The sequence below is a fragment of the Scyliorhinus torazame genome, chromosome 5 (genome assembly GCF_047496885.1).
Source record: "Scyliorhinus torazame isolate Kashiwa2021f chromosome 5, sScyTor2.1, whole genome shotgun sequence".
Taxonomy (NCBI): Eukaryota; Metazoa; Chordata; class Chondrichthyes; order Carcharhiniformes; family Scyliorhinidae; genus Scyliorhinus; species Scyliorhinus torazame.
In genome coordinates, this window is record NC_092711.1 from 208,280,613 (window position 1) to 208,306,333 (window position 25,721).

At 56.9% G+C, this 25,721-nt stretch overlaps 1 protein-coding gene across 1 annotated transcript in view; it reads right to left on the minus strand.

The window, feature by feature from the left end:
- Positions 1-25,721, minus strand: part of LOC140420915 (sodium- and chloride-dependent neutral and basic amino acid transporter B(0+)-like) — a 277,105-nt gene that overhangs the window by 94,099 nt on the left and 157,285 nt on the right. Inside the window, exon 9 of the mRNA XM_072505063.1 lies at positions 14,659-14,784. Within this exon, the coding sequence (XP_072361164.1) occupies positions 14,659-14,784 (126 nt within the window). The remainder of the gene's footprint in view (positions 1-14,658; positions 14,785-25,721) is intronic.

The following is a 25,721-nucleotide window of genomic DNA, read 5'->3' on the forward strand; positions in this document are numbered from 1 at the left end:
ACAGCCGACCACCCACACCCCCCACCCATCCACCCACCCAGCACCCTCAACCCCCTCCCCAACCCCACACACCCCACCCGCATGCACACCACCCCCCCCATTGCCGATCCTCCGGCGGCACAACGGGCCGGGCTCACACAGTTGCGGGTGGACGCGTGTCTATCGCAGGCCATGGAGGATGATGACAACCCGCCCTGCGATGAGCTCCTGGCTCTACATCGTTGGACTATGTCTGACTCATGGCCACAGTACCATCATCCACCCGGACCATCCCTGCATGCGGCTGTGACACTGCAGCGCACGGTCCCGTCCTCTGCCCGGGGGATGTTGATGGCGGCCCAGGGGGAAGGGGGCAGACTCATCTGGGGCTGAGGTAAGACCACCCCTCACACACACACTTGCGCTCAACGTACATGACACCCCCGCACACTTTGGACAGAGCACAAAGGCAGCTTCGGTAGGTGTAACATTGACTTTAATAACCGAAGGAGTTCATGCACGTGCCCTAGCCCCTAAAACTCATCTGTGCCCTGCACCCGTGCCAACTTACTCAGTGTCTAATTGTTTGGCCTTACGGGCCCTTTGACTACGTCTACGTGGTTCCCCAGACGGTACAGCAGAACTGGAGGTGGACTCCTGTGATTCCTGCCCTCTGACACTGGATCCCTTTGGCGGCCGTTTCCTGGGGCGTCCTGGCCTAGATGGGCCAGGCTGCGGCCCGGGCGACTGGGATGGCGAGCTGCCAGCCTGTCCTGCCCGTTGCCCACCTGATGCACCTGGGACGGAAGGGGGGGAGTCCGAGGTGTCGCGGTGTACCGGGACCTCCCCTACAGAGGGAGCCGGGACGGACCACACCACCTCCTCCTCCCTCGGGGTGCCCGATGGCCCCCAGGCCTCTACATGGGTGGGGGATGCGAACGGACTGGCCATCCGACGCACCCCCGACATCTGGCGCTGCCAGTCCTGGAGGCCCGTGCTGGTATCGACAGGGGTCTGCAGGTTTGCAGCCATGGAGCCCAGGGGATTGGCAAACCCTGTCTGTGACAGTGCGACGCCGGCTCGCACATGGCCACTGGCGCCGATGCCCTCAGCAATGGCCTGCTGAGACTGGGCCATGGCCTGCTGAGACTGGGCTATGGCGTTGAGTGCCTCTGCCATCTGGCGCTGGCACTGGCTCATGGCCTCCTGTGAGAGGGCAGCCATTTCCTGGCCCACAGACGCCGCCTGCACGGAAGGCCCCAGGCCTCGCAAACCGTTCCCCATGTCTGACACCGTCGCAACCATTGCCTCCACCGCGGACGCCACCCGTGCGGTGTCAGCCTGGGTGGCACGCATGACCGGGACCACTCCCAGCTCCTGGACGCGGGTGGACTCCTCCACCTACGACCGCAGCCGCCCAAAAGCCGCCGGTCACCCTCTTCGCTCGTCTCCGGGTCGGTGGTTGCATCGGATCTATGTGTGGGTGTGGTAACTGCAGGAACCCGGGATCCATCTGGGCGGTAGATGTTCGCTTGGGCTGGGCTGCCCTCCGACCGCCCGGCTCCTCTGCTGTGGTCTCCGAGGGGCATCCTGCGGGCGGTGTGCATCTGCGGGGATGGGTGCCTGGACGTTTGGTCCTGCGATACACAATGAAGCATGCATGGTTAGACATCAGGCAGTGATCAGGTGATACGGGGGAGGGGGATATAGGGGAGGGGGGATATGGGGACGGGCTGTCGGTGGCTCACTTGCTGGTGGGCCCCCGACCTCTGCATCAGCAACCTCCCGGTCCTCAGGTCCGCCAGCCAGTTCCAGGGCCCTTTCCTCGTGTACGGTCAGTGGCCTCTCATCAGCGGGCCCTCCTCCAGTCCTCACATGCTCCCTATTGTTGTGTGCGCGCTTCTCCTGTGGGGGGGGGGGGGTGGTGGCAGGGGTAAAAGGCAACAGTGTTAGGCAGGTATATGAATGCACGCCATCGGTTGCACGTGCATTGCAGAGGTTAAGGTTAGGGCTGGATTCACTGGGGGATATGGGGGAGGGGGGATATGGGGGAGGGGGGATATGGGGGAGGGGGGATATGGGGGAGGGGGGGATATGGGGGAGGGGGGATATGGGGGAGGGGGGATGGGGGGGATATGGGGGAGGGGGGATATGGGGGAGGGGGGATATGGGGGAGGGGGGATATGGGGGAGGGGGGATATGGGGAGGGGGGATATGGGGAGGGGGGATATGGGGAGGTGGGATATGGGGGAGGGGGGAAATGGGGGAGGGGGGAAATGGGGGAGGGGGAGAAATGGGGGAGGGGGTATATGGGGGAGGGGGGATATGGGGGATGGGGGAGGGGGAATATGGGGGAGGGGGGATATGGGGGAGGGGGGATATGGGGGAGGGGGGATATGGGGAGGGGGGATATGGGGGAGGGGGAATATGGGGGAGGGGGGATATGGGGGAGGGGGAATATGGGGGAGGGGGGATATGGGGGAGGGGGGATATGGGGGAGGGGGGGATATGGGGAGGGGGGGATATGGGGGAGGGGGGATATGGGGGAGGGGGGATATGGGGGAGGGGGGGGATATGGGGAGGCTCACCCTGCCTGCTCTGACGAGGTCGTTCACCTTCTTGTGGCATTGGGTGCCTGTCCGTGGTGTCAGGGCCACAGCGGTGACGGCCTCTGCCACTTCCCTCCACAGACGCCGGCTGTGGCGTGGGGCAACTCTGCGGCCGTGCCCGGGATACAGGGCGTCCCTCCTCTGCTCCACCGCGTCCAGGAGCGCCTCCACATCGCGTGACTCGAACCTCGGGGCTGAGCGACGGCCAGCCATCCAGTCGGGTGTTACGGTCGGGTGTTCCGGTCGGTTGGGGGGGAGCTGCGCGGCCTTATGAGCCGTCACGCCGTGCAGCGCGTATGACGCTGCACGGCGTGAACCACTGCGCAAGCGCGGATCCCGTTACGTCGCTGCAAGCCCATTTCGGGCCGGAGACTATCGTCCCATTTTTATGACGTGACGCAAGTGGGATTTGCGCCGTTTTTTGCGCCGATCGGTGGACTTTCCGCCGATAACGGAGAATTTCGCCCCAGGTCTCCGACTTCGGGGGCTTTGAGTCCCTCCAAGCTAATAGTATCAGTCTCCAGGCTACCAGGGAAGCAAAGGCCAGAACGTCTGCCTCTTTCTCCTCCTGGATTCCCAGATCCGACACCCCGAAAATTGCCACCTCTGGACTCATTGCCACCCTTGTTTTTAATACATTGGACATGACCTCAGCAAACCCCTGCCAAAATCCTCTAAACTTCGGACATGCGCAGAACATGTGAACATGGTTCCCTGGTCCTCCTGCACATTTTTCACACTTGTCTTCCATCCCAAAGAATCTGCTCATCCGGGCCATTGTCATGTGAGCCCGGTGAATGACCTTGAATTGAATCAGGCTGAGCCTCGCACAGGTTGCGTCGCATTGACCCTACTCAACGCGTCCGCCCAAAGACCCTCCTCTATCTCTCCCCCCAGCTCCTCCTCCCACGTTCGCTTCAGCTCCTCGATCTGCGTTTCCTTTGACCCTATAAATTCCTTCTAAATGTCAGAGACACTCCCTTCTCCTAACCATCCTCTGGAAACTACCCTGCCCTGAATCCCCCTTAGCGGCAGGAGTGGGAAGGTTGATAGCTGTCTACGTGGAAAGTTCCGCATCTGCAAATATCTAAATTTGTTTCCCCTCACCAATGCAAACTTCTCCTCCAGCGCCCTCATACTCAGAAAGCTCCCCTCTATAAACAAGTCCCCCATCCTCTCAATCCCCACTCTCCGCCATATTCCATACTCTATCCATACTCCCCGGGGAAAACCGGTGATTATCGCACATTGGGGACCAGACCGATGCTCCCACTGCCTCCACGTATCTCCTCCATTGCCCCCAGACTCTCAGGGCCGCTACCACCACGGGGCTCGTGGAGTACCGCACCGGCGGGAACGGCAGAGACGCAGTTACCAACGCCCCCAGACTGGTGCCCTTACAAGAAGCCGCCTCCATACGCACCCATGCCCCCCCCCCCACCAGCCACTTCCTAATCATGGCTATGTTAGCCGCCCAGTAATAATTGCTAAAGTTCGGCAGTGCCAGCCCGCCCTCTCTTCGACTCCGCTCAAGCATTACCCTCCTCACTCGCGAGGATTTGCCTCCCACAAGAAGCCCACAATAACTTTATTGACCCGCTTTAATAAGGACCACGGAATAAAGATGGGGAGACATTGAAATACAAACAGGAATCTCGGGAGGGCCGTCATTTTCACCGTTCGGACTCTCCCAGCTAGAGACAATGGGAGCGCATCCTATCTCCAGAAATCATCTTTCATCTGATCCACCAACCGGGCCAAGTTCAGTTTATGTAGTCGGCCCCAATCCCGCGCTACTTGGAAACCTGGGTACCTGAAACTGTCCCCGACCAATCTAAACAGCAGTTCCCCCAGTCGCCTCTCCTGACCCCTCACCTGGACCGCAAACATCTTGCTCTTCCCCACATTAAGCTTATACCCCGAGAATCGGCCAAATTCCCCCAAAATTCCCATGATTTCTTCCATCCCCTCAATTGGATCCGAAACATATAGGAGCAGGTCATCCATGTAAAGCGAGACTCTGTGCTCCACCGCCCCCCCACCCCCGGACCAGCCCCTTCGAGCCCCTTGAGGCTCTCAGAGCAATTGCCAGCGGCTTTATGGCAAGCGCAAACAGCAGTGGGGAGAGGGGGCATCCCTGTCTCGTCCCCCGGTGCAGTCTAAAGTAGTCCGAAATCGACCTGTTCATCCGTACACTCGCCACAGGAGCCTGGTACAGCAGCCTAACCCAGTCATTAAAGCCCCTCCCAAATCCGAACTGTCCCAGAACCTCCCATAAATAATCCCATTCAACACGGTCAAAAGCTTTTTCCGCATCCATTGCGACCGTGACCACGTTTAACAGCCTTCTTACATGGGCCACCAGCTGCCTGCCCTTAACGAAACCCATCTGATCCTCCACAATAACGTCCGGTACACAATCCTCAATCCTGGAGGACAACATTTTGGCATCTACATTTAACAGTGATATCGGCCTGTAGGGCCCACATCGCTCCGGGTTCTTATCCCGTTTCAGGATAAGCGAAATCGTGGCCTGTGACATCGTCTGGGGCAGAATCCCTCTTTCCCTTGCCTCATTAAACACCTTCATCAGCACCCGTCCCAATATCCTAGAGAACTTTTTATAGAACTCCACTGGGTACCCGTCCTCATCCGGGGCTTTACCCGACTGCATGGCCTTCAATCAGTTCCCTTGCCATTACTGGCACCCTGCCCGTTTTCAAGCATGCCAGATCCAGGCCGGGATCAATATCTGTATTAAAGTCCCCTCCCATGATCAACTTGTGTGATGTGGAGATGCCGGCGTTGGACTGGGGTGAGCACAGTACGAAGTCTTACAGCACCAGGTAAAAGTCCAACAGGTTTGTTTCGATGTCACTAGCTTTCGGAGCGCTGCTCCTTCCTCAGGTGAATGAAGAGGTATGTCCCAGAAACATATATATAGACAAATTCAAAGATGCCAAACAATGCTTGGAATGCGACCATTAGCAGGTGATTAAATCTTTACAGATCCAGAGATGGGGTAACCCCAGGTTAAAGAGGTGTGAATTGTATCAAGCCAGGACAGTTGGTAGGATTTTGCCGGCCAGATGGTGGGGGATGAATGTAATGCGACATGAATCCCAGGTCCCGGTTGAGGCCGCACTCATGTGTGCGGAACTTGGCTATAAGTTTCTGCTCGGCGATTCTGCGTTGTCGTGCGTCCTGAAGGCCGCCTTGGAGAACGCTTACCCGGAGATCAGAGGCTGAATGCCCTTGACTGCTGAAGTGTTCCCCGACTGGAAGGGAACATTCCTGCCTGGTGATTGTTGCGCGATGTCCGTTCATTCGTTGTCGCAGCGTCTGCATGGTCTCGCCAATGTACCACGCTTCGGGACATCCTTTCCTGCAGCGTATGAGGTAGACAACGTTGGCCGAGTCGCACGAGTATGTACCGCGTACCTGGTGGGTGGTGTTCTCACGTGTAATAGTGGTATCCATGTCGATGATCTGGCACGTCTTGCAGAGATTGCCATGGCAGGGTTGTGTGGTGTCGTGTTCACTGTTCTGAAGACTGGGCAGTTTGCTGCAAACAATGGTTTGTTTGAGGTTGCGCGGTTGTTTGAAGGCAAGTAGTGGGGGTGTGGGGATGACCTTGGCAAGATGTTCATCGTCATCAATGACGTGATGAAGGCTGTGAAGAAGATGACATAGTTTCTCCGCTCCGGGGAAGTACTGGACGACAAAGGGTATTCTGTCGGTTGTGTCCCATGTTTGTCTTCTGAGGAGGTCGGTGCGGTTTTTCGCTGTGGCGCGTTGGAACTGCCAATCGATGAGTCGAGTGCCATATCCCGTTCGTACGAGGGCATCTTTCAACGTCTGTAGATGTCTGTTACGCTCCTCCTCGTCTGAGAAGATCCTGTGTATACGGAGAGCTTGTCCATAGGGGATGGCTTCTTTAATGTGTTTAGGGTGGAAGCTGAAGTGGAACATCGTGAGGTTATCCGTGGGTTTGTGGTAAAGCAAAGTGCTGAGGTGACCGTCCTTGATGGAGACGAGTGTGTCCAAGAATGCAACTGATTTTGGAGAGTAGTCCATGGTGAGTCTGATGGTTGGATGGAACTTATTAATGTCATTGTGTAGTCGTTTCAGTGATTCTTCGCCGTGGGTCCAAAGGAAAAAATGTCATCGATGTATATGGTGTATAACGTCAGTTGAAGGTCCTGTGCGGTGAGTAGGTCCTGTTCAAATTTGTGCATGAAGATGTTGGTGTATTGGGGTGCGAATTTGGTCCACATGGCTGTTCCGTGCGTCTGGATGAAGAACTTGTTGTCGAAGGTGAAGACGTTGTAATCCAGAATGAAGCGGATGAGTTGCAGAATTGCGTCTGGAGCTTGGCAGTTGTCGGTGTTGAGTACTGAGGCTGTTGCAGCAATGCCATCGTCGTGGGGGATGCTGGTGTAGAGTGCTGAGACGTCCATTGTGACGAGGAATGTTCCTGGTTCAACTGGTCCATGGTTGCTGAGTTTCTGTAGGAAGTCCGTCGTGTCGCGACAGAAGCTGGGCGTACCTTGTACGATGGGTTTCAAGATGCCCTCGATGTAGCCAGAGCGGTTCTCACACAAGGTCCCATTGCCTGAAACGATAGGGCGGCCTGGTGTGTTGGCCTTACGTATTTCCGGGAGGCAGTAGAGATCTCCAATGCGGGGAGTACGTGGGATGAGAGCACGTAGGGTGCTCTGAAGATCTGGATCCAAGATCTTGATCAGTCTGTTAAGTTGGCGGATGTGTTCCTTGATCGGATCTGCGGGTAACTGTCTGTAGTGTTCTTGGTTGTTCAGTTGTCGGTATACTTCTTTGCAGTAGTCCGTTCTGTTCAATACGACAGTGGCCCCTCCTTTGTCTGCTGGTTTGATGACGATGCTGCGGTTGGTCTTGAGAGCGCGGATGGCATTGCGTTGTGCTTGGGTGACGTTCGGGGCTGTCTTGTGAATGCGAACTTGTGTGAGTCCAGGTCCGGTATCTTCCCCAGCATCCTCTTTATGAATTCCATGTCATCCCAATTTGGCACGTACACATTAACCAGCACTACCTTCATCCCCTCCAGCTTACCGCTGACCATAATATAACAACCTCCCATATCCGAAACTATTCTACCCATCTCAAATATCACCAGCTTATTAATCAAGATCGCAACCCCTCTGGTCTTTGTGTCCAGCCCCGAGTGAAAGACCTGACTGACCCAGCCTTTCCTCAATCTAGCCTGGTCCACCACTCTAAGGTGCGCCTCTTGCAACATTACCACATCCGCCTTCAGTCCCCTCAGGTGCGTGAACACACGTGCCCTCTTGACCGGCCCATTTAGCCCTCGAACATTCCAGATGATCAGCCTGATTGGGGGGCGAAGCACCCCCTCCCCGCTCTGCCGATCAGCCAGCCCCTTTCCTGGGCCCGCCTCCAGGCCCCCGCCACCGGCCTCCTCTCTGTCCCTCAACCGAAGTCCCTCCCTCGTCAGCAGAACAACTATCTCCCCTCCCCCCGCCCCCAGCAACACCACTCTGAAACGTAACCCATACAATAAACTAAACATATGCACACCCCCCACCGTGCTTCCATGAGCTATCTCACCCAGCTAGCTTGGTGGCCCCTGCCCCCGGTGCCAAACAGTCTCCTACCTATTGTTCCCTCACTCCCCTCCACCCCAGCTCATACAAACAAATTTCCTCATCTAACAATCGCCACACAATAACCCAACTGAGAGAAAAATACCGAAATCCAAACAAGCACCTCTCCATCCCACAAAAGTTCACATCAAAGCAAAAGGCATTGCCAACGTTCACCAGAAAGAAAACCCGAAAACGAAAAACTTTTCCCCCCCTTCTTACACAGAACTCAAAAAACAGAAAAGAAAAAATAAATAACCAATATAAGCCAACAAGTTGCATCAAAGTACAAAAGTCCTCAGCCCCCACCAGTCCTTTCCTTCTCGCGAAGTTTGGCACGTCTTCGGGCGACTCAAAAAAATGATGCTGGTCCTCAATGTGACCCAGAGACAAGCCGGATACAGCAGTCCAAACTTCACAGACGGGATACTCCCATACCTGGCGGGGTGGGGGGTCCCGGCGGGATGGAGTTGCGTGAACCACAGTGGTGTCGAGCCGCCCCAAAGGTACGGAATCCTCCGCCTAGGCCCGCCCTGGAGTGGTTGGCGCCCCGCCGGCTGGCGTGGAAGGCCTTTGGCGCCGCGCTAGCCGAGGCCGAAGGGACTCCGCTGGCCGGCACGGGTCCGCGCATTCGCGGGAGCGTCAGAGGCTGCTGACGTCATCCCCGCGCATTCGCAGGGGGGGGGTTTCACCTACGCGTCGGCCATGGCGGAGGCTGACATGGCCGGCGCATAGGAACAGAGTGCCCCACGGCACAGGCCTGCACGCTGATCGGTGGGCCCCGATCGCGGGCCAGGCCACCATGGGGGTACCCCCCGGAGCCTGCCCGCACCGCCAGGTCCCGCCGGTAAGGGACCTAGTTCAATTTACGCCGGCGGGACTGGCATAGAACCATCGGGACCTCGGCCCATCGCGGGCCGGAGAATTACCGGGGGGACCCGCCGACCGGCGTGGCGCGATTCCCGCCCCCGCTGAATCTCACGGGATTCACGACGCCCCCCCCCAGCGATTCTCCGACCCGGCGGGGGGTCGGAGAATCCTGCCCCACATTTTTCTTGAAGAAGATTTACTTAATCTGGTTGAAGCCTGCCCTTTTCCTGGCCACCGCCACACTCAGGTCCTGGTAAACCCACAAGATACTGCTGTCCCACTTACAGCTCCGCATTCGCTTGGCCCACTGAAGAATACATTCCTTGTCCAGGAACCGGTGGCATCTCACCACCATTGCCCTCGGAGGGCAATTGTTCGCGGCCTCCTCGCAAATGCTCTGTACGTCCTGTCCACCTCCAACGGTTAGGAGAATGTCTCCTCCCCCAGCAGCTTCTCTCGCATACCAGCATCAGATCCCTCCGGGAGCCCGAAAATTCTTAAGTTCTGCTGACGGGACCTATTATCTAGATCCTCCACCTTCTCCAGAAGCTTCTTTTGCTGGTCCCTCAGCAACCCCACTTCCAGCTCCACCGCCGTTTGATGCTCTTCCTGCTCAGCCAGCGCCTTCTCAACCTTCTAGATCACCCGATCCTGGGCGTCCAGTCTGTGCTCCAGCCGCTCAATCGACTCTTTAATCGGGTCCAGGCAGTTCCGTTTCTGTTTGGCAAAGTCGTCGTGGGTGACCTGCATCAACTGCTCCGTTGATCGCTGGGCCGCCACACCAGGGGTCTGGTCCTCAGCCCATGATGTCTTCTGCTGCAGCTTCAGCACAGCCCTTGCCTGTCTTTATATTTCTGCCTTTTTGTGCACTTCTGGGGCGTCATTCTCCGACCCCCCAGAGGGTCGGAGAATGGCCGTTGGCCGCCGTGAATCCCGCCCCCGCCGGTTGCCGAAGTCTCCGAAGGGAGAAAAGTTGGCGGGGCGTTAATGTCGCCGCTGCCGCGGAGAATGTCACGGGTCTGCGCAAGGCAGCCGATTTCGGCCTGCCGATATTCTCCCTTCCGGATGGGCCGAAGTCCCGTCGATGTGATGACCGTTCACGTCGACGTAAATTAAACCTCCTTTTCGTCGGCGTGACCCGGTGCTCCAGGCTCACGCCGACCAGCGTGGAGGTGAGTGACGGCCTGGGGGGTTGGCTCTGGGCAGGCAATGGCGTGGCCGCAGTCTGAATGCGTGAGGAGAGGTGTGTCTCGGGTTGTGTGTCTGTGTGTGCGGCGGGGGGGGGGGGGTGGTTAGAATAGGCTGGGCTCCGGGGGAGTGCCGGGAGGGGGTCCGTGCCGGGGAGGTGGATGGGGGGTCCGTGCCGGGGTGGAGGTTGGAGGGGGGTCCGTGCCGTGCCGGGGTGGAGGTTGGGGGGGGTCCGTGCTGGGGTGGAGGTTGGGGGGTCCGTGCCGGGGTGGAGGTTGGGGGGAGTCCGTGCCGTGCCGGGGTGAGGTTGGGGGGGGTCCGTGCTGGGGTGGAGGTTGGGGGGGGGTCCGTGCCATGCCGGGGTGGAGGTTGGGGGGGGGTCCGCGCTGGGGTGGAGGTTGGGGGGGGGCCCGTGCCGTGCCGGGGTGGAGGTTGGGGGGGGTCCGTGCTGGGGTGGAGGTTGGGGGGGGTCCGTGCCGTGCCGGGGTGAGGCTGGGGGGGGGGTCCGTGCTGGGGTGGAGGTTGGGGGGGGGTCCGTGCTGGGGTGGAGGTTGGGGGGGGTCCGTGCCGAGGAGGGGGATGGGAGGGTAAGTGAGTTGGTCCACCTGGCCAGGTGCCAGCCTCCAACAGTTGGACCCATGCGGTCCATGCCACCTGGCTGGGGGTAGGAGGGGATATGGGCAATGATGACATGTCGTCGTTCCCCTCCCCCCCACCAGGCCGTCATGTTTTCAGATCATCCAGCGATGTTGGCCGCCGTGGTGGCAGCCGCTCATGTCTATGTTGCCCTGGATGAGGAGGAGGAGGAGGAGGAGCGTGCCAGAGAGGCGGCGCAGGCTGCCGCAGAGGGGCAGGCGGCAGCCGCCCAGGCTGGAGGGACTCCTGACCGACAGGACGAGGTGGGGGAGGAGGACGTCACGGCCCCACGGCAACGGAGGCACCCGAGGGCGCCCCGTGTGTACCGGCCCCGGCAGTCATACCAGGACCTCACGGACCGGGAATGCAGGAGGAGACTCCGGATGAGCCGGGAAACCGTGGCACACATCTGCCACCTGCTGGCACACCTGTCACCGCATGGCACTGGCGGGGGACACCCTCTCCCCGTGTCCGTCAAGGTTACGGTGGCCCTGAACCTTTATGCAACGGGGTCATTCCAGGCACTGAGTGGGGACCTGTCCGGCATATCGCAGACATCGGTGCACCGGTGCATCCGGGCAGTGACATATGCCCTATATGCCATGGCGCACCGCTACATCCGCTTCCCCGTGGACTGGGCCAGCCAAGATGCCCGGGCCGTGGGCTTCTCTGCCGTGGCCGGGTTCCCCATGGTCCAGGGCGCGATCAATGGGATGCACGTCGCCGTGCGGCCACCTGCAGATAACAGGGCCGTGTTCACTAATAGGAAGGGGACCTATTCGATGAATGTACAGGTGGTCTGCAACCACCGCATGATGATCCTGCACGTCTGCGCCCGTCACCCAGGCAGTGTACACGACTCATTCGTGTTGTCGCGGTCATCCATCCCCGGCATGTACGAGGGACGCCATCCCCGACTGAGGGGCTGGTTGCTGGGTGACAGGGGCTACCCATTGCGATCGTGGCTGATGACGCCTATCCGGAGGCCACGCAATGAGGCGGAGAACCGCTACAATGATGCCCATGTAGCGACAAGGGGAGTGATAGAGAGGTGCTTTGGCGTGCTGAAGATGCGTTTCAGGTGCCTGGACCTCTCTGGGGGCGCCCTCCAGTATCGGTCAGATAGGGTCGGCCGCATCATTGTGGTGTGCTGCGTCCTGCACAACATAGCCCAGCAGAGGGGCGATGTGCCGCAGGCAGAGGAGGGCGGAGTGGAGGAGCAGCAGGAAGAGGCGCAGTCCTCCCCAGATGAGGGGGATGGGGGTAATGGTCAGGTGGGACGGGGTAGTCACAGGCGGGTGGCTGTCCACCGTTACCGGCTGGCCCAGCGGGCACGGGACAGACTGATAGCCGCCCGCTTCACTGACTAGATGGGCGTGCGAATCGGGTAGTATGGCCACAGACCGCACGCCATGGCAACAGCCGACCACCCACACCCCCCACCCATCCACCCACCCAGCACCCTCACCCCCCTCCCCAACCCCACCCACCCCACCCACATGCACACCACCCCCCCCCATTGCCGATCCACCTGTGGCACAACGGGCCGGGCTCACACAGTTGCGGGTGTACGCGTGTCTATTGCAGGCCATGGAGGATGATGACAACCCGCCCTGCGGTGAGCTCCTGGCTCCACATCGTTGGACTATGTCTGACCCATGGCCACAGTACCACCATCCACCCGGACCATCCCTGCATGCGGCTGTGACACTGCAGCGCACGGTCCCGTCCTCTGCCCGGGGGATGTTGATGGCGGCCCAGGGGGAAGGGGGCAGACTCACCTGGGGCTGAGGTAAGACCACACCTCACACACACACTTGCGCTCAACGTACATGACACCCCCGCACACTTTGGACAGAGCACAAAGGCAGCTTCGGTAGGTGTAACATTGACTTTAATAACCGAAGGAGTTCATGCACGTGCCCTAGCCCCTAAAACTCATCTGTGCCCTGCACCCGTGCCAACTTACTCAGTGTCTAATTGTTTGGCCTTACGGGCCCTTTGACTACGTCTACGTGGTTCCCCAGATGGTACAGCAGAACTGGAGGTGGACTCCTGTGATTCCTGCCCTCTGACACTGGATCCCTTTGGCGGCCGTTTCCTGGGGCGTCCTGGCCTAGATGGGCCAGGCTGCGGCCCGGGCGACTGGGATGGCGAGCTGCCAGCCTGTCCTGCCCGTTGCCCACCCGATGCACCTGGGACGGAAGGGGGGGAGTCCGAGGTGTCGCGGTGTACCGGGACCTCCCCTACAGAGGGAGCCGGGACGGACCACACCACCTCCTCCTCCCTTGGGGTGTCCGATGGCCCCCAGGCCTCTACATGGGTGGGGGATGCGAACGGACTGGCCATCCGACGCCCCCCCGACATCTGGCGCTACCAGTCCTGGAGGTACCTGTGCTGGTATCGACAGGGGTCTGCAGGTTTGCAGCCATGGATCCCAGGGGGTTGGCAAACACTGTCTGTGACAGTGCGACGCCGGCTCGCACATGGCCACTGGCGCCGATGCCCTCAGCGATGGCCTGCAGAGGCTGGGCCATGGCCTGCTGAGACTGGGCCATGGCCTGCAGAGACTGGGCTATGGCGTTGAGCGCCTCTGCAATCTGGCGCTGGCACTGGCTCATGGCCTCCTGTGAGAGGGCAGCCATGTCCTGGGCCACAGACGCCGCCTGCACGGAAAGCCCCAGGCCTCGCAAACCGTTCCCCATGTCTGACACCGTCGCACCCATGGGGTGGGGGGATATGGGGGAGGGGGGGATATGGGGGAGGGGGGATATGGGGGAGGGGGGATATAGGGGAGGGGGGATATGGGGGAGGGGGGATATGGGGGAGGGGGGATATGGGGGAGGGGGGGATATGGGGGAGGGGGGATATGGGGGAGGGGGGGTTATGGGGGAGGCTCACCCTGCCTGCTCTGACGAGGTCGTTCACCTTCTTGTGGCACTGGGTGCCTGTCCGTGGTGTCAGGGCCACAGCGGTGACGGCCTCTGCCACTTCCCTCCACAGACACCGGCTGTGGCGTGGGGCAACTCTGCGGCCGTGCCCGGGATACAGGGCGTCCCTCCTCTGCTCCACCGCGTCCAAGAGCGCCTCCACATCGCGTGACTCGAACCTCGGGACTGAGCGACGGCCAGCCATCCAGTCGGGTGTTGCGGTCGGGTGTTCCGGTCGGGTGGGGGGGAGCAGCGCGGCCTTATGAGCCGTCACGCCGTGCAGCACGTATGACGCTGCACGGCGTGAACCACTGATCAAGCGCGGATCCCGTTACGTCGCTGCTAGCCCATTTCGGGCCGGAGACTATCGACCCATTTTTCCGACGTGACGCAAGTCGGATTTGCGCCGTTTTTTGCGCCGATCGGCGGACTTTCCGCCGATAACGGAGAATTTCGCCCCTGGTTCTTTTCTCCCTCAACCGATGCATGGAAACGGTGCCCAATTGCCGCAGCAACGAATTTGCAGCTTAAAACCAGAAAAAAGTCAGGGGGAAAGGTCCAAAAGTCAATCCAGAGCAGGAGCCACCAAATGAATAGTGAACATTGTTGATGTTTGGATGAATACAGATTTGAAATTGAGGCACAGAGCAGTGAATCTAAAGATTACAGTGTGGTGAGGCAGTGGGAAGGTATACAAACACATTGCAAATTCATCCATTTCGATGGCCAAAGGTTATTCATCACCTTATACAAGTTATTTTAACACAATTGGAAAGAGATTCAATTAAATAATGATGCTCTTACCAAAATCTGCAAACAGAGTGTCCAGTCCCAGAGTGAGCAGCATGAGGAAAAATAAGGTGGACCATAAAGGTGCCCATGGCAACTGGGCAAGAGCCTCTGGGTAGACAATGAAAACCAAACCGAAACCTAAACAATGGATAGAATTGAAAAGATAACATTCATGATATTTAAGAGAGAATAAAAATCCGCCTGTTCTGCCTCAACAATGTCCTTGACACCCACTCTCAGAAGAGATTGTACCAGTGTGACATTTTCCTATTGGCCACACCACTCATTCTGCCTCAATGATGGGGGAAATTCAGTCCCAGTTTTGTGCAAAAAGATTCAGCCTCAAAGTGTGACAATGTTTCATATTTAGACTGATTTAAAACAAGGGTTCCCAAACTGGGGCGGGATTCTCCGGCCCCCCGCCGGGTCGGAGAATCCCCATGGGGGCGGCGTGAATCCCCCTCCCGCCGGCCGCCAAATTCTCGGCACCAGAGATTTGGCGGGGTGGGAATCGCGGGACCACCCCCCCCCCCCGGCGATTCTCCGGCCCGCGATGGGACGAAGTCCCGCTGCTGTAATGCCGGTCCCGCCGGCGTGAATCAAACCACCTCCCTTACCGGCGGGACCAGGCGGCGCGAGTGGGCTCCGGGGTCCTGGGGATGCCCCCACAGTGGCCTGGCCCGCGATCCAGGCCCACTGATCCGCGGGCGCACCTGTGCCGTGGGGGCACTCTTTTGCTACGCGTCGGCCGTGTAGGTCTCTGCGATGGCCGACGGGTAGGTGACCCCCCCCTGCGCATGCGCAGGGATGACGTCAGCAGCTGCTGACGCTCCCGCGCGTGCGCGGACCTCCACCGGCCGGCAAAGTCCTTTCGGCCCCGGCTGACGCGGCGCCCAAGGCCTTCCACGCCAGCCGGCGGGACGGCAACCACTCCGGCGCAGGCCTAGCCCCTAAAGATGAGGGCTTGGCCTCTAAAGGTGCGGAGCAATCCACACCTTTGGGGCGGCCCGACACCGGAGTGGTTCACGCCACTCCATCCCACCGGGAACCCCCGCCCCACCGGGTAGGGGAGAATCCCGCCCCAGGTGTCTGCAGCCGGACGGGTTCATTTGAAAAATGCTGCAGAGCTGCTTGTCTATTCAGATGCTGGCTTCTGGAGACATGAAAAGTGAATTTAAGTGCTGATATTTTGAGCAATGGCTGAAGATGAGAGCATGAGCACCCAGATTTCAGACAATGGTCGGCACAAAAAGCCGAGTCCCGCCGGCGCCGTTCCAACTTCCTCTGAGCCGGTGGGACCTCGCCGTTGAAGGGTCTGGGGGCGGCCTGTGGTGGGGGGAAGGGGGTGTCCGACCACAGGGGGGGGGGCTCCGTAGTGGCCTGGCCCGCGTTCGGGGCCCACCGATCGGCAGGCCTGCCTCTCTTTCGGGGGGCCTCCTTTCCTCCGCGCCAGCTCCTGTAGCCCTGCGCCATTTGGCGTCGGGGCCGGGGCGGGTAAGAAGGCCACTGCGCATGCGCTTGTTGGCGCCGGTCCAACTGCACTTGCGCGGACCCCGGGATCGGCCGCTGGAGCAGCATGGGCCACTCCAGCGGCCTGCTAGCCCCCTGTGGGCTGCAGAATGGGGTCACGGAACGGGCGCCGACGCCAGAGTAAAACACTCCCATGTTTACACTGGCGTCGGCACTTAGCCGCCCGATGGGAGAATCCCGCCCAATGTCCTGACAGAAGTAGAGGAGGGCTGTGCATATTCTCATTTAATCTGTGAGCTACTGTTATAACCTGCCTACTTACCATTGGCTGGGGACTAATGACTGTCCCACAATCCTGTGGGAGTATGAGCTTCCCCAATGAGGGGGGCGGAGAAACCACTAGTAAACTCCGAGTATAAATAAAGCTGGCCAGTTCAGGAACCAGCAGGAAGAAGTATGTAGCAAGGGAAGTTACTGCTACTGTTATGTATATATGTATAGTAAATAAATGTTATTACTTTGTATCCTTAAAACTCATGCTAGATTCTTCGTGGCCCTTACAAAACTGGCGACGAGGGTTAAAGTGAACAGCTGTCTACACTGCTGAAGCCACCTCCCTGGATTTTTGTTGGATACAGGTTGGAAGTTGTTTTCTATTATACCATGCCTCTGTATGGACGTTTGGATGTTTTTGATGCTGCGCTGGAAAGCTGGAACCAGTACACACAACGGATGCGTTACTATTTCCGGGCAAACAATATCACTGAAAACGAGCGGCAGGTGGTCATATTGCTCACCGCCTGCGGCCCGCATACGTTTGGGGTGATTAGGAGCCTTACGTACCCAGCTGCGCCGGACACCAAAACGTTTGATGAACTTGTGAATATAGTGGGGCAACATTTTAACCCAACCCCGTCCACGATAGCCCAGCGTTACCGGTTTAATACCGCTGAGAGGACACCTAGAGAATCCCTTGCCGATTTTCTATCCAGGCTACGCAGGATTGCGGAGTACTGTGACTATGTTGAGAGCTTGTCAGAAATGTTACGCAACCGTTTGGTTTGCGGTATTAACAATGCGGCCACCCAGAGAAAGTTGTTAGCGGAGCCAACATTGACTTTTCAACAGGCCATTCAAATAGTATTGTCCTGAGAGAGCGCAGAGCGAGGAGTACAGGATCTACAGGGAATGGAAGTGCATGCCTTGGGGCGCAACCCCTTCCGTCCGAAAACATCCCCCCGCACTCCTGCGGTACCTTGGGCGAGGCAACGTCCGGACCGACGCCAGTGGCCGTCGGACATTCCTCCCCGAAGGGAGCATTCTCCAGAGCCAATGGATGAGGAGCCATGTCCGTGTCAGACTTGCAGGCGCCGACCCCGTCGTGGACGGCGGTCCTGGGGGCGCCAGAGGCGCTGTCGTTCCGACCGAAACTGGGACCAGCCCAGGGGCCATAACTGGGACCAGCCCAGAGGCCGTACGACTGCCTGCAGCTGCATTGTGTGGCAGCTCCCCGTGTGGCCCCCATTAAGGTGACAGTACGGGTCAATGGCCACCCGCTTGAGATGGAGTTGGATACTGGCGCAGCGGTCTCCGTGATCGCCCAGAGGACATTCGACCGCATCAAGCAGGGTATACAGACCCGTACATTAACCGACTCACAGGCCAGGTTGGCCACCTACACGGGGGAACCACTGGACATTGCAGGAACTACAATGGCCCCTGTTGTCTATGGAAGCCAGGAGGGGTGTTTCCCACTTATCGTGGTGCGCGGCCATGGGCCCAGCCTGTTGGGTCGGGACTGGTTGCGCCATTTGCGGTTGCAATGGCAGCACATCCTCCAAACAGTTTCTGAAGGGTTGACTGAGGTGCTAGGACGATACCCAGATGTATTCCAGCCTGGTTTGGGGAAAATAAAAGGGGCCGTAGCCCGTATCCAAGTTGAACCAGGAGCCACGCCGCGCTATTTCTGGGCGCGCCCAGTGCCTTACGCCTTGCTCGGGAAGGTAGAAGGGGAGCTCACTCGTTTGGAGAGTTTGGGTATTATCAGGCCCGTCTGTTTTGCTGACTGGGCAGCACCAATTGTACCTGTAATGAAGCCAGATGCCACAGTTCGCTTGTGTGGCGACTATAAACTTACAATGAATACGGTTTCCCGACTCGACCGATATCCAATGCCTCGCATAGAGGATCTCTACGCGAAACTTGCAGGTGGACTCTCATTCACAATATTAGATATGAATCACACCTACCTGCAGTTGGAGCTGGACCCTGCCTCCCGACCATATGTAACGATTAAGACACACCGGGGCCTGTATGAATATACACGGTTGCCCTTTGGAGTATCCTCTGCCTGCGCAATTTTTCAACGTGTTATGGAGGGCATTTTGAGAGGTTTACCACGTGTGGCTGTCTACCTAGATGACGTTTTGATTACAGGGACGTCGGAGCAGGAACATTTGGAAAATCTGGAGGCTGTCCTTAGACGCCTTTCGGAGGCTGGAGTCCGTTTACGTCGCACAAAGTGCGTATTTCAGGCAAAGGAAGTAGTCTACCTAGGTTATCGGGTGGACCGCGAAGGTCTGCACCCCATCGCAGAGAAGGTGCGTGCAATTCAACATGCCCCCGCCCCGACTGACACTTCGCATCTTCGTTCTTTTCTCGGTCTCGTAAACTATTACGGGCAGTTCCTCCCCAATCTGGCAACTACGCTGGCCCCTTTGCACCTTCTGCTAAAGAAAAATCATACCTGGGTTTGGGGTCAGCCGCAAGAAACCGCTTTCTGGCGGGTAAAGCAACAATTGTCGTCGTCTGGGTTACTAACCCACTATGATCCTGGAAAGCCTTTGATCGTCACATGTGATGCATCCCCGTATGGTATTGGGGCCGTCCTGTCCCACAAGATGGAGAACGGGGCCGAACGACCGATAGCTTTTGCCTCCCGCACATTGACTGCAGCGGAGAAAAAGTACGCGCAGATCGAGAAGGAGGGCCTGGCAGTGGTTTTTGCGGTGAAACGCTTCCACCAGTACGTGTACGGCCGCCATTTCACTATCGTGACTGATCATAAGCCCCTGCTGGGACTTTTCAGAGAGGATAAGCCAATACCGCCCATTGCTTCTGCACGGATCCAGTGCTGGGCTTTGTTGCTTGCTGCATACGAGTATTCTCTGGAGCACAAACCAGGTACGCAGATAGCAAATGCCGACGCACTGAGCCGATTGCCTTTATCGACCGGCCGCATGTTGACCCCCACGACCGTTGAGGTGGTTGCAACCCTAAATTCTATGGACACCTTGCCTGTCACGGCATCACAGATCCGTGAGTGGACCCAGACGGAGCCAGTCCTGTCAAAGGTTCGGCACATAGTCCTGTATGGTGGGCAGCATAGACAGCTCCCAGGCGAGTTGCGGGCATTTTCCTACAAGCTGTCAGAATTCAGCGTGGAAGACGGCATCCTCTTGTGGGGGACGCATGTGATTGTCCCGGAAAAAGGCCAGGAGCTGATACTATCAGACTTGCACAATGGGCATCCAGGCGTGACCAAAATGAAAATGTTGGCCCGGAGTTGTGTCTGGTGGCCAGGCCTCGACACCGACATTGAGAAGTTGGCCCAAAACTGCTCCATTTGCCAGGAGCATCAGAAGCTTCCGCCGGCCACGCCCCTACATCACTGGGAATGGCCAGGGCGGCCTTGGGCACGCTTTCATGCAGATTTCACAGGCCTTCTTCAAGGATCCATGTTCCTTCTACTAATTGACGCCCAGTCCAAATGGCTAGAGGTGCATAAGATGCAGGGGACAATGTCCTGCGCAACAATTGAAAAGATGCGTTTATCGTTTAGTACGCATGGCCTCCCCGAGGTGCTGGTCACGGATAACGGCACTCCATTCACGAGTGAGGAGTTTGCGAGGTTCACGAAGATGAACGGCATCTGCCATATCCGCACTGCCCCTTGCCACCCGGCTTCAAATGGGTTGGCAGAGCGCACAGTGCAGACATTCAAAAGAGGCCTAAAGAAGCAGTCTTCCGGATCAATGGACATGAGACTGGCTCGCTTTCTGTTTACGTACAGGACCACCCCCCATGCAGTGACTGGGGTAGCTCCCGCAGAACTCCTAATGGGCCGGAGACTTCGCACCCGCCTTAGTATGGTTTTCCCGGACATTGGCGCAAAAGTACGCCGCACACAAGAACGGCAGGGACAGGGATTTTCTCGGCATCGGCCGATTCGGCAATTTGCGCCCGGTGACCCAGTGTTCGTTCGGAATTTTGCTGGTGGTGCCCAATGGATTCCTGGTGTAATCTTTCGCCAAACAGGCCCGATATCTTACCAAGTGCAAGCCCAGGGTCGTCTCCAGCGAAAACATGTAGACCACGTTCGGTCCAGAAGACCATCCCCTCAAAAGATTCCCCGCCCCCCGGAGCTCATTTCAACAGCCGCAGAGACCAGAGACAAGGGAAGGTAGTCCTCACAATCTTCCACTGGTGCCTCACTCGAAGCCTGCACAGGTCGTTACGGGACCGAATGGAGATAGAGACGCTGACATGACGGAGGCAGCAGACTCTGACTCTGAGATGGAGTCACAGGGTGCATCAGAGGGGGAAACCTCGGGTCCACGGGCCGTGGATGTACAACCGCGCCGTTCATCACGGAAGCGCCGGTCTCCGTCTCGTTACACGCCGCCTGATCCAGCGCCGCGTGCAAATGGTGTCCGACCTGCGGCCAAACGAGTCCGACGCCCTCCTTCGCCAGGGTCTTCGGTGGATTCCTTGGACTTTGGGGGGAGGGATGTTATAACCTGCCTGCTTACCATTGGCTGGAGACTAATGACTGTCCCACAATCCTGTGGGAGTATGAGCTTCCCCAATGAGGGGGGCGGAGAAACCACTAGTAAACTCCGAGTATAAATAAAGCTGGCCAGTTCAGGAACCAGCAGGAAGGAGTATGTAGCAAGGGACGTTACTGTTACTGTTATGTATATATGTTATAGTAAATAAATGTTATTACTTTGTATCCTTAAAACTCGTGCTGGATTCTTCGTGGCCCTTACAAAAGCTACCAATAAATTGTACTGGGCTGAGGATAATTGGTGTCAAATGGCTCATTAATGAGCCAAATTGACTTCCCACCACAGGATTCCCACACCAGCTCCTTACCAACCCCAAGCTAATTTGGGGCATTTTCCCCGACACTGGAAATTCACTGCAGTTACTTCAGACCAATTCCCCCTGCTTGCACATCCGGCCTTCCTCCTCTTCCCCCCACCCAGCCTTTTCCCAATCCTGGCCTCCCCGATAGGCTCACTCAAAACGTACTCATTGGGGAGGGAGTTTCTGCTTCTGTTATTGGTGGCAGGGATCAGAGTGGGAGGGGAAAATCCCACGAGAGGCACAAAACACGCATTGCACCATCAGGATTTCCCGGTGCACTAGTATCCGCTCCCCACGAATGAAGTAAATGGAATCACGAAGTTCAACATCGGGATTCCAATTAGAATACATTTACATTGGATTATCAGGCCTCTATGCCTGATAATCACCCCACCGCCATGACAAAATCCATTGACATTGGGGTGAGGGCACGGTGACTTGCATCATGGCAAGCCTCCCATTGCGTGCAATTGGTGAGCAAAAGCCACCAGCGGGCTTCAGGTGAGTGCATCGATTGGTGGGGAGGGGCCATATCCCCATGTCTGGGCACTGCCCACCTGACACAGTCCAGATACTGCCCGACAGTAGATCCAAGGGTACATTTGTTTGTTCGTTCATGGAAAGTGGGTATCGCAGGCTGTACCAGCATTTATTACCCATCCCTAATTGCCCTCTGGGGCAGTTAAGAGTCAACCACATAATAATAATAACCTTCATTGTCACAAGTATGCTTACATTAACACTGCAATGAAGTCACTGTGAAAAACCCCGAGACGCCACATTCGGGTACACTGAGGGAGAATTCAGAATGTTCAAATTACCTAACAGCACGTCTTTCGGGACTTGTGCAAGGAAATCAGAGCACCGGGAGGAAACCCACACAGATACAGGGAGAACGTGCAGACTCCGCACAGACAGTGACCCAAGCCAGAAATCGAACCTGGGATCCTGGCGCTGTGAACCAACAATGCTAACCACTGTACTATCGTACCGCCTTTATTTCTGTGGGTCTGGAGTCACGTCGGCCTGACCTATAGGACATTAGTTAACCAGATGGGTTTTCACAACAATCGACAATGGTTTCATTGTCATCATTGGATTTTTACTTCCAGAATTTTACCATCTGCAGTGGTGGGATTTTAACCTGGGTCCCCTGAATTAGGATGTTTCACTCTGCCAGGATACTGATATGAGCCTGTGCACGCCAATAAAGCTGAACAGTATCAGGACAGAATCTATTCAGAGACACTCTAGCTTTTGGGGTGAACAGCAAGAGGTTTATCCACCTTAAAGGTAGCAGAGAGAGATTTAAGTAATTATTCAGGACAGAAGAACCTGGTTCTGTTAATTTCAACATTTAAACATAATCTATATAACAGCTGAATCAAATCCACACTGTTATTGGTCAATCAAACCTCATTGTTTAAAACCATTCAGACATGAACCACACATTGGTGATTGTTGCAGGACTAACAACCCTTTATTGTGACTGTAACTACAGAAAATCCAGTAACACAAGACAACTGCAAATTCCTCCCTCAGATCATTCAGGAGTCTAGATTTGACCCTGTCAGGGCTCGGAACATTGGAACAGGAGTTGGCCATTCAGCCCATTGAGCAAGCTCGACCCATTCTATGCGATCGTGGCTGATCATTCACTTCAATGCGTTTTCCCATATTCTTTTACATCATTGGGAATTAGGGGCGAAATTCTCCGGAAACCCACGCCGGACAAATTTCCACCCCGCCAGCTGGTGGAAAAGGCCTTTGGTGCCCCGCCAGCTGGCGCGGAAATGACATCTCCGGGCGGCGCATGCACGGGAGCGTTAGCGGCCACTGACGGCATTCCCGCGCATGCGCTGTGGAGGGAGTCTCTTCCGCCTCCACCATGGTGGAGACCGTGGCGAAGGCGGAAGGGAAAGAGTGCCCCCACGGCACAGGCCCGCCCACGGATCGGTGGGCCCCGATCGCGGGCCAGGCCACCATGGGGGCACCCCCCGGGGCCAGATCGCCCCGCGCCCCTCCCAGGACCCCAGAGCCCGCCCGCGCCGCCTTGTCCCACCGGTAAGGTAGGTGGTTTAATTTACGCCGGCGGGACAGGCATTTTAGCGGCGGGACTTCGGCCCATCCGGGCCGGAGAATCGCGCGGGGGGGCCCACCAACCGGCGCGGCGCGATTCCCGCCCCCGCCGAATATCCGGTGCCGGAGACTTCGGCAACCAGCAGGGGCGGGATTCACGCCAGCCCCCGGCGATTCTCCGACCCAGCGGGGGGTCGGAGAATCTCGCCCATGAAATCTGTCAATCTCAACGTCAAATATATTCAATAATTATGCTTCCATAGCCTCTGGGATGGAGAATTCTAAATATTTACAACCGGCTGATTATAAAACTTGTGTTATCTCGGTCCTCAGTGGCTTCTCCCTAATTGTGTCCCCTGGTTCGAGACCAAATAAGTGAAACATCTTGGGCGGGATTCTCTCAGCCCGGGGTTGGGCTGGAGAATCCCCGCGACTGGCGCGAATCGTGCCAAGCTGCCCGAAGCTGGCACGCGATTCTCCGCAGAGTGGAGAATCAGCGCCATTGGTGCCGGCATGGTTGGTGCGGGGGCCGCTCTACGCGGCCGGCCCGCCGATTCTCAGCCCGGGATGGGCCGAGCGGCCGTCGTAAAAACGTCGAGTCCCGCTGGCGCCGTCCACACCTGCTCTCAGCCAGCGGGAACTCAGCGTGGAAAGGTTGGGGGGAGGGCGGCCTGTGGGGGAAAAGGGGGGGTCCAACCCAGGAGGGGGGCCTCCGATGTGGCCTGGCCCGCGATCCTGGCCTACCGATCGTCGGGCCGGCCTCTCTGGCTGCGGCCTCCTTTCTTCTGTGCTGGCCCCTGTAGTCCTGCGCCATTTTACATCGGGGATGGCGCGTTGAAGGAATCCACTGCGCATGTGCACGTGGGCGCCGGTGCCACTGCACATGCACGGATTTCGCGGCGCTCAGTTGATGCCGGGATCAACAGCTGGAGCGGCGTGAACCGCTCCAGTGCCGTGCTGGCCCCTTGTAGGTGCCAGAATTGCTGATCCTGAGGCCGTGATGGCGTTTCCGACGGCGCCAACACTTGGCCTTAGGATCACAGAATCCCGCCCCCAACCTGCATCGACACCATAATGACATTATTGAAGAGATCACCTCTAATTCTTCAAAATTCATGAGAAAAAAAACCCAGTTTCCCCAATACCTTTCCAAAGACAGTCCTACCAACCCATGAGAAAGTCTGGTGAACCCTTGTTGCACTCCCTCCATGTGTTAATATCCTTCCTAAGGTAAGTTGAGCAAATCTCTGCACCGACTCTGGGTATCGTCTAACTCTAGTTCCATTTAATTGAAGCAAGAGCAAAGGATGTTAAACATTTCAAGCTTTGCGCAGGTGAAGGAGACACAGCCTGAGTGAGTGAGTCACAGCCAGAATGGGAATTGGAACTTGGTAATTTGGGCAGTGTGGTAATTAAAGAGGTAAGTGGTGAATTCAAATCTTCAAAACTGTTTTTCAATTTTTCAGTTAAAAGGTCAGTGTCTAGCTCAGTGTCTGATTGGCTGAAGCTGCCCCACCCTAATTGCTGAGAGGCAGTTATGTCAGTCACCTGAGGTCTGTTTAGTGGCACAAGGGTGTACATTATATTCTTCTGTTTGAAGCTTAAATAGTGTGACTCATAAGACCATAAGACCTAGGAGCAGAATTAGGCTACTTGGCCCAACGAGTCTGCTCTGCCAGTCAATCATGGCTGATATTTTTCTCATCCCCATTCTCCTGCCTTCTTCCCATAACCCCTGATCCCCTTATTAATCAAGAACCTATCTCTCTGTCTCAAAGACATTCAATGAATTGGCCTCCACAGCCTTCTGCGGCAAAGAGTTCCACAGATTCACCACCCTCTGGCTGAAGAAAATCCTCTTCATCTCTGTTTTAATGCATCGTCCCTTTAGTCTGAGATCGTGTCCACTGGTTCTAGTTTTTCCGACAAGTGGAAACATCCACTCTATCCAGGCTTCGCAGTATCTTGTACGTTTCAAAAAGATCCCCTCTCATCCTTCTAAACTCCAAAGCGTACAGACCCAGAGTCCTCAAACGTTCCTCATACGACAGGTTCTTCATTCCAGGGATCATTCTTGTGAACCTCCTCTGGACCCTTTCCAAGGCCAGCACATCCTTCCTTAGATATGGGCCCAAAACTGCTCACAATATGCCAAATGGGGTATGACCAGAGCCTTATACAGCCTCAGAAGTTCATCCCTGGTCTTGTATTCTAGCCCTCTTGACAGGAATGCTAACATTGCATTTGCCTTTTTAACTGCCGACTGAACTTGCACATTAACCTTAAGAGAATCGTGAACAAGGACTCCCAAGTCCCTTTATGCTTCTGCTTTCCGAAGCATTTCCCCATTTAGAAAATAGTCTATGCCGAGATTC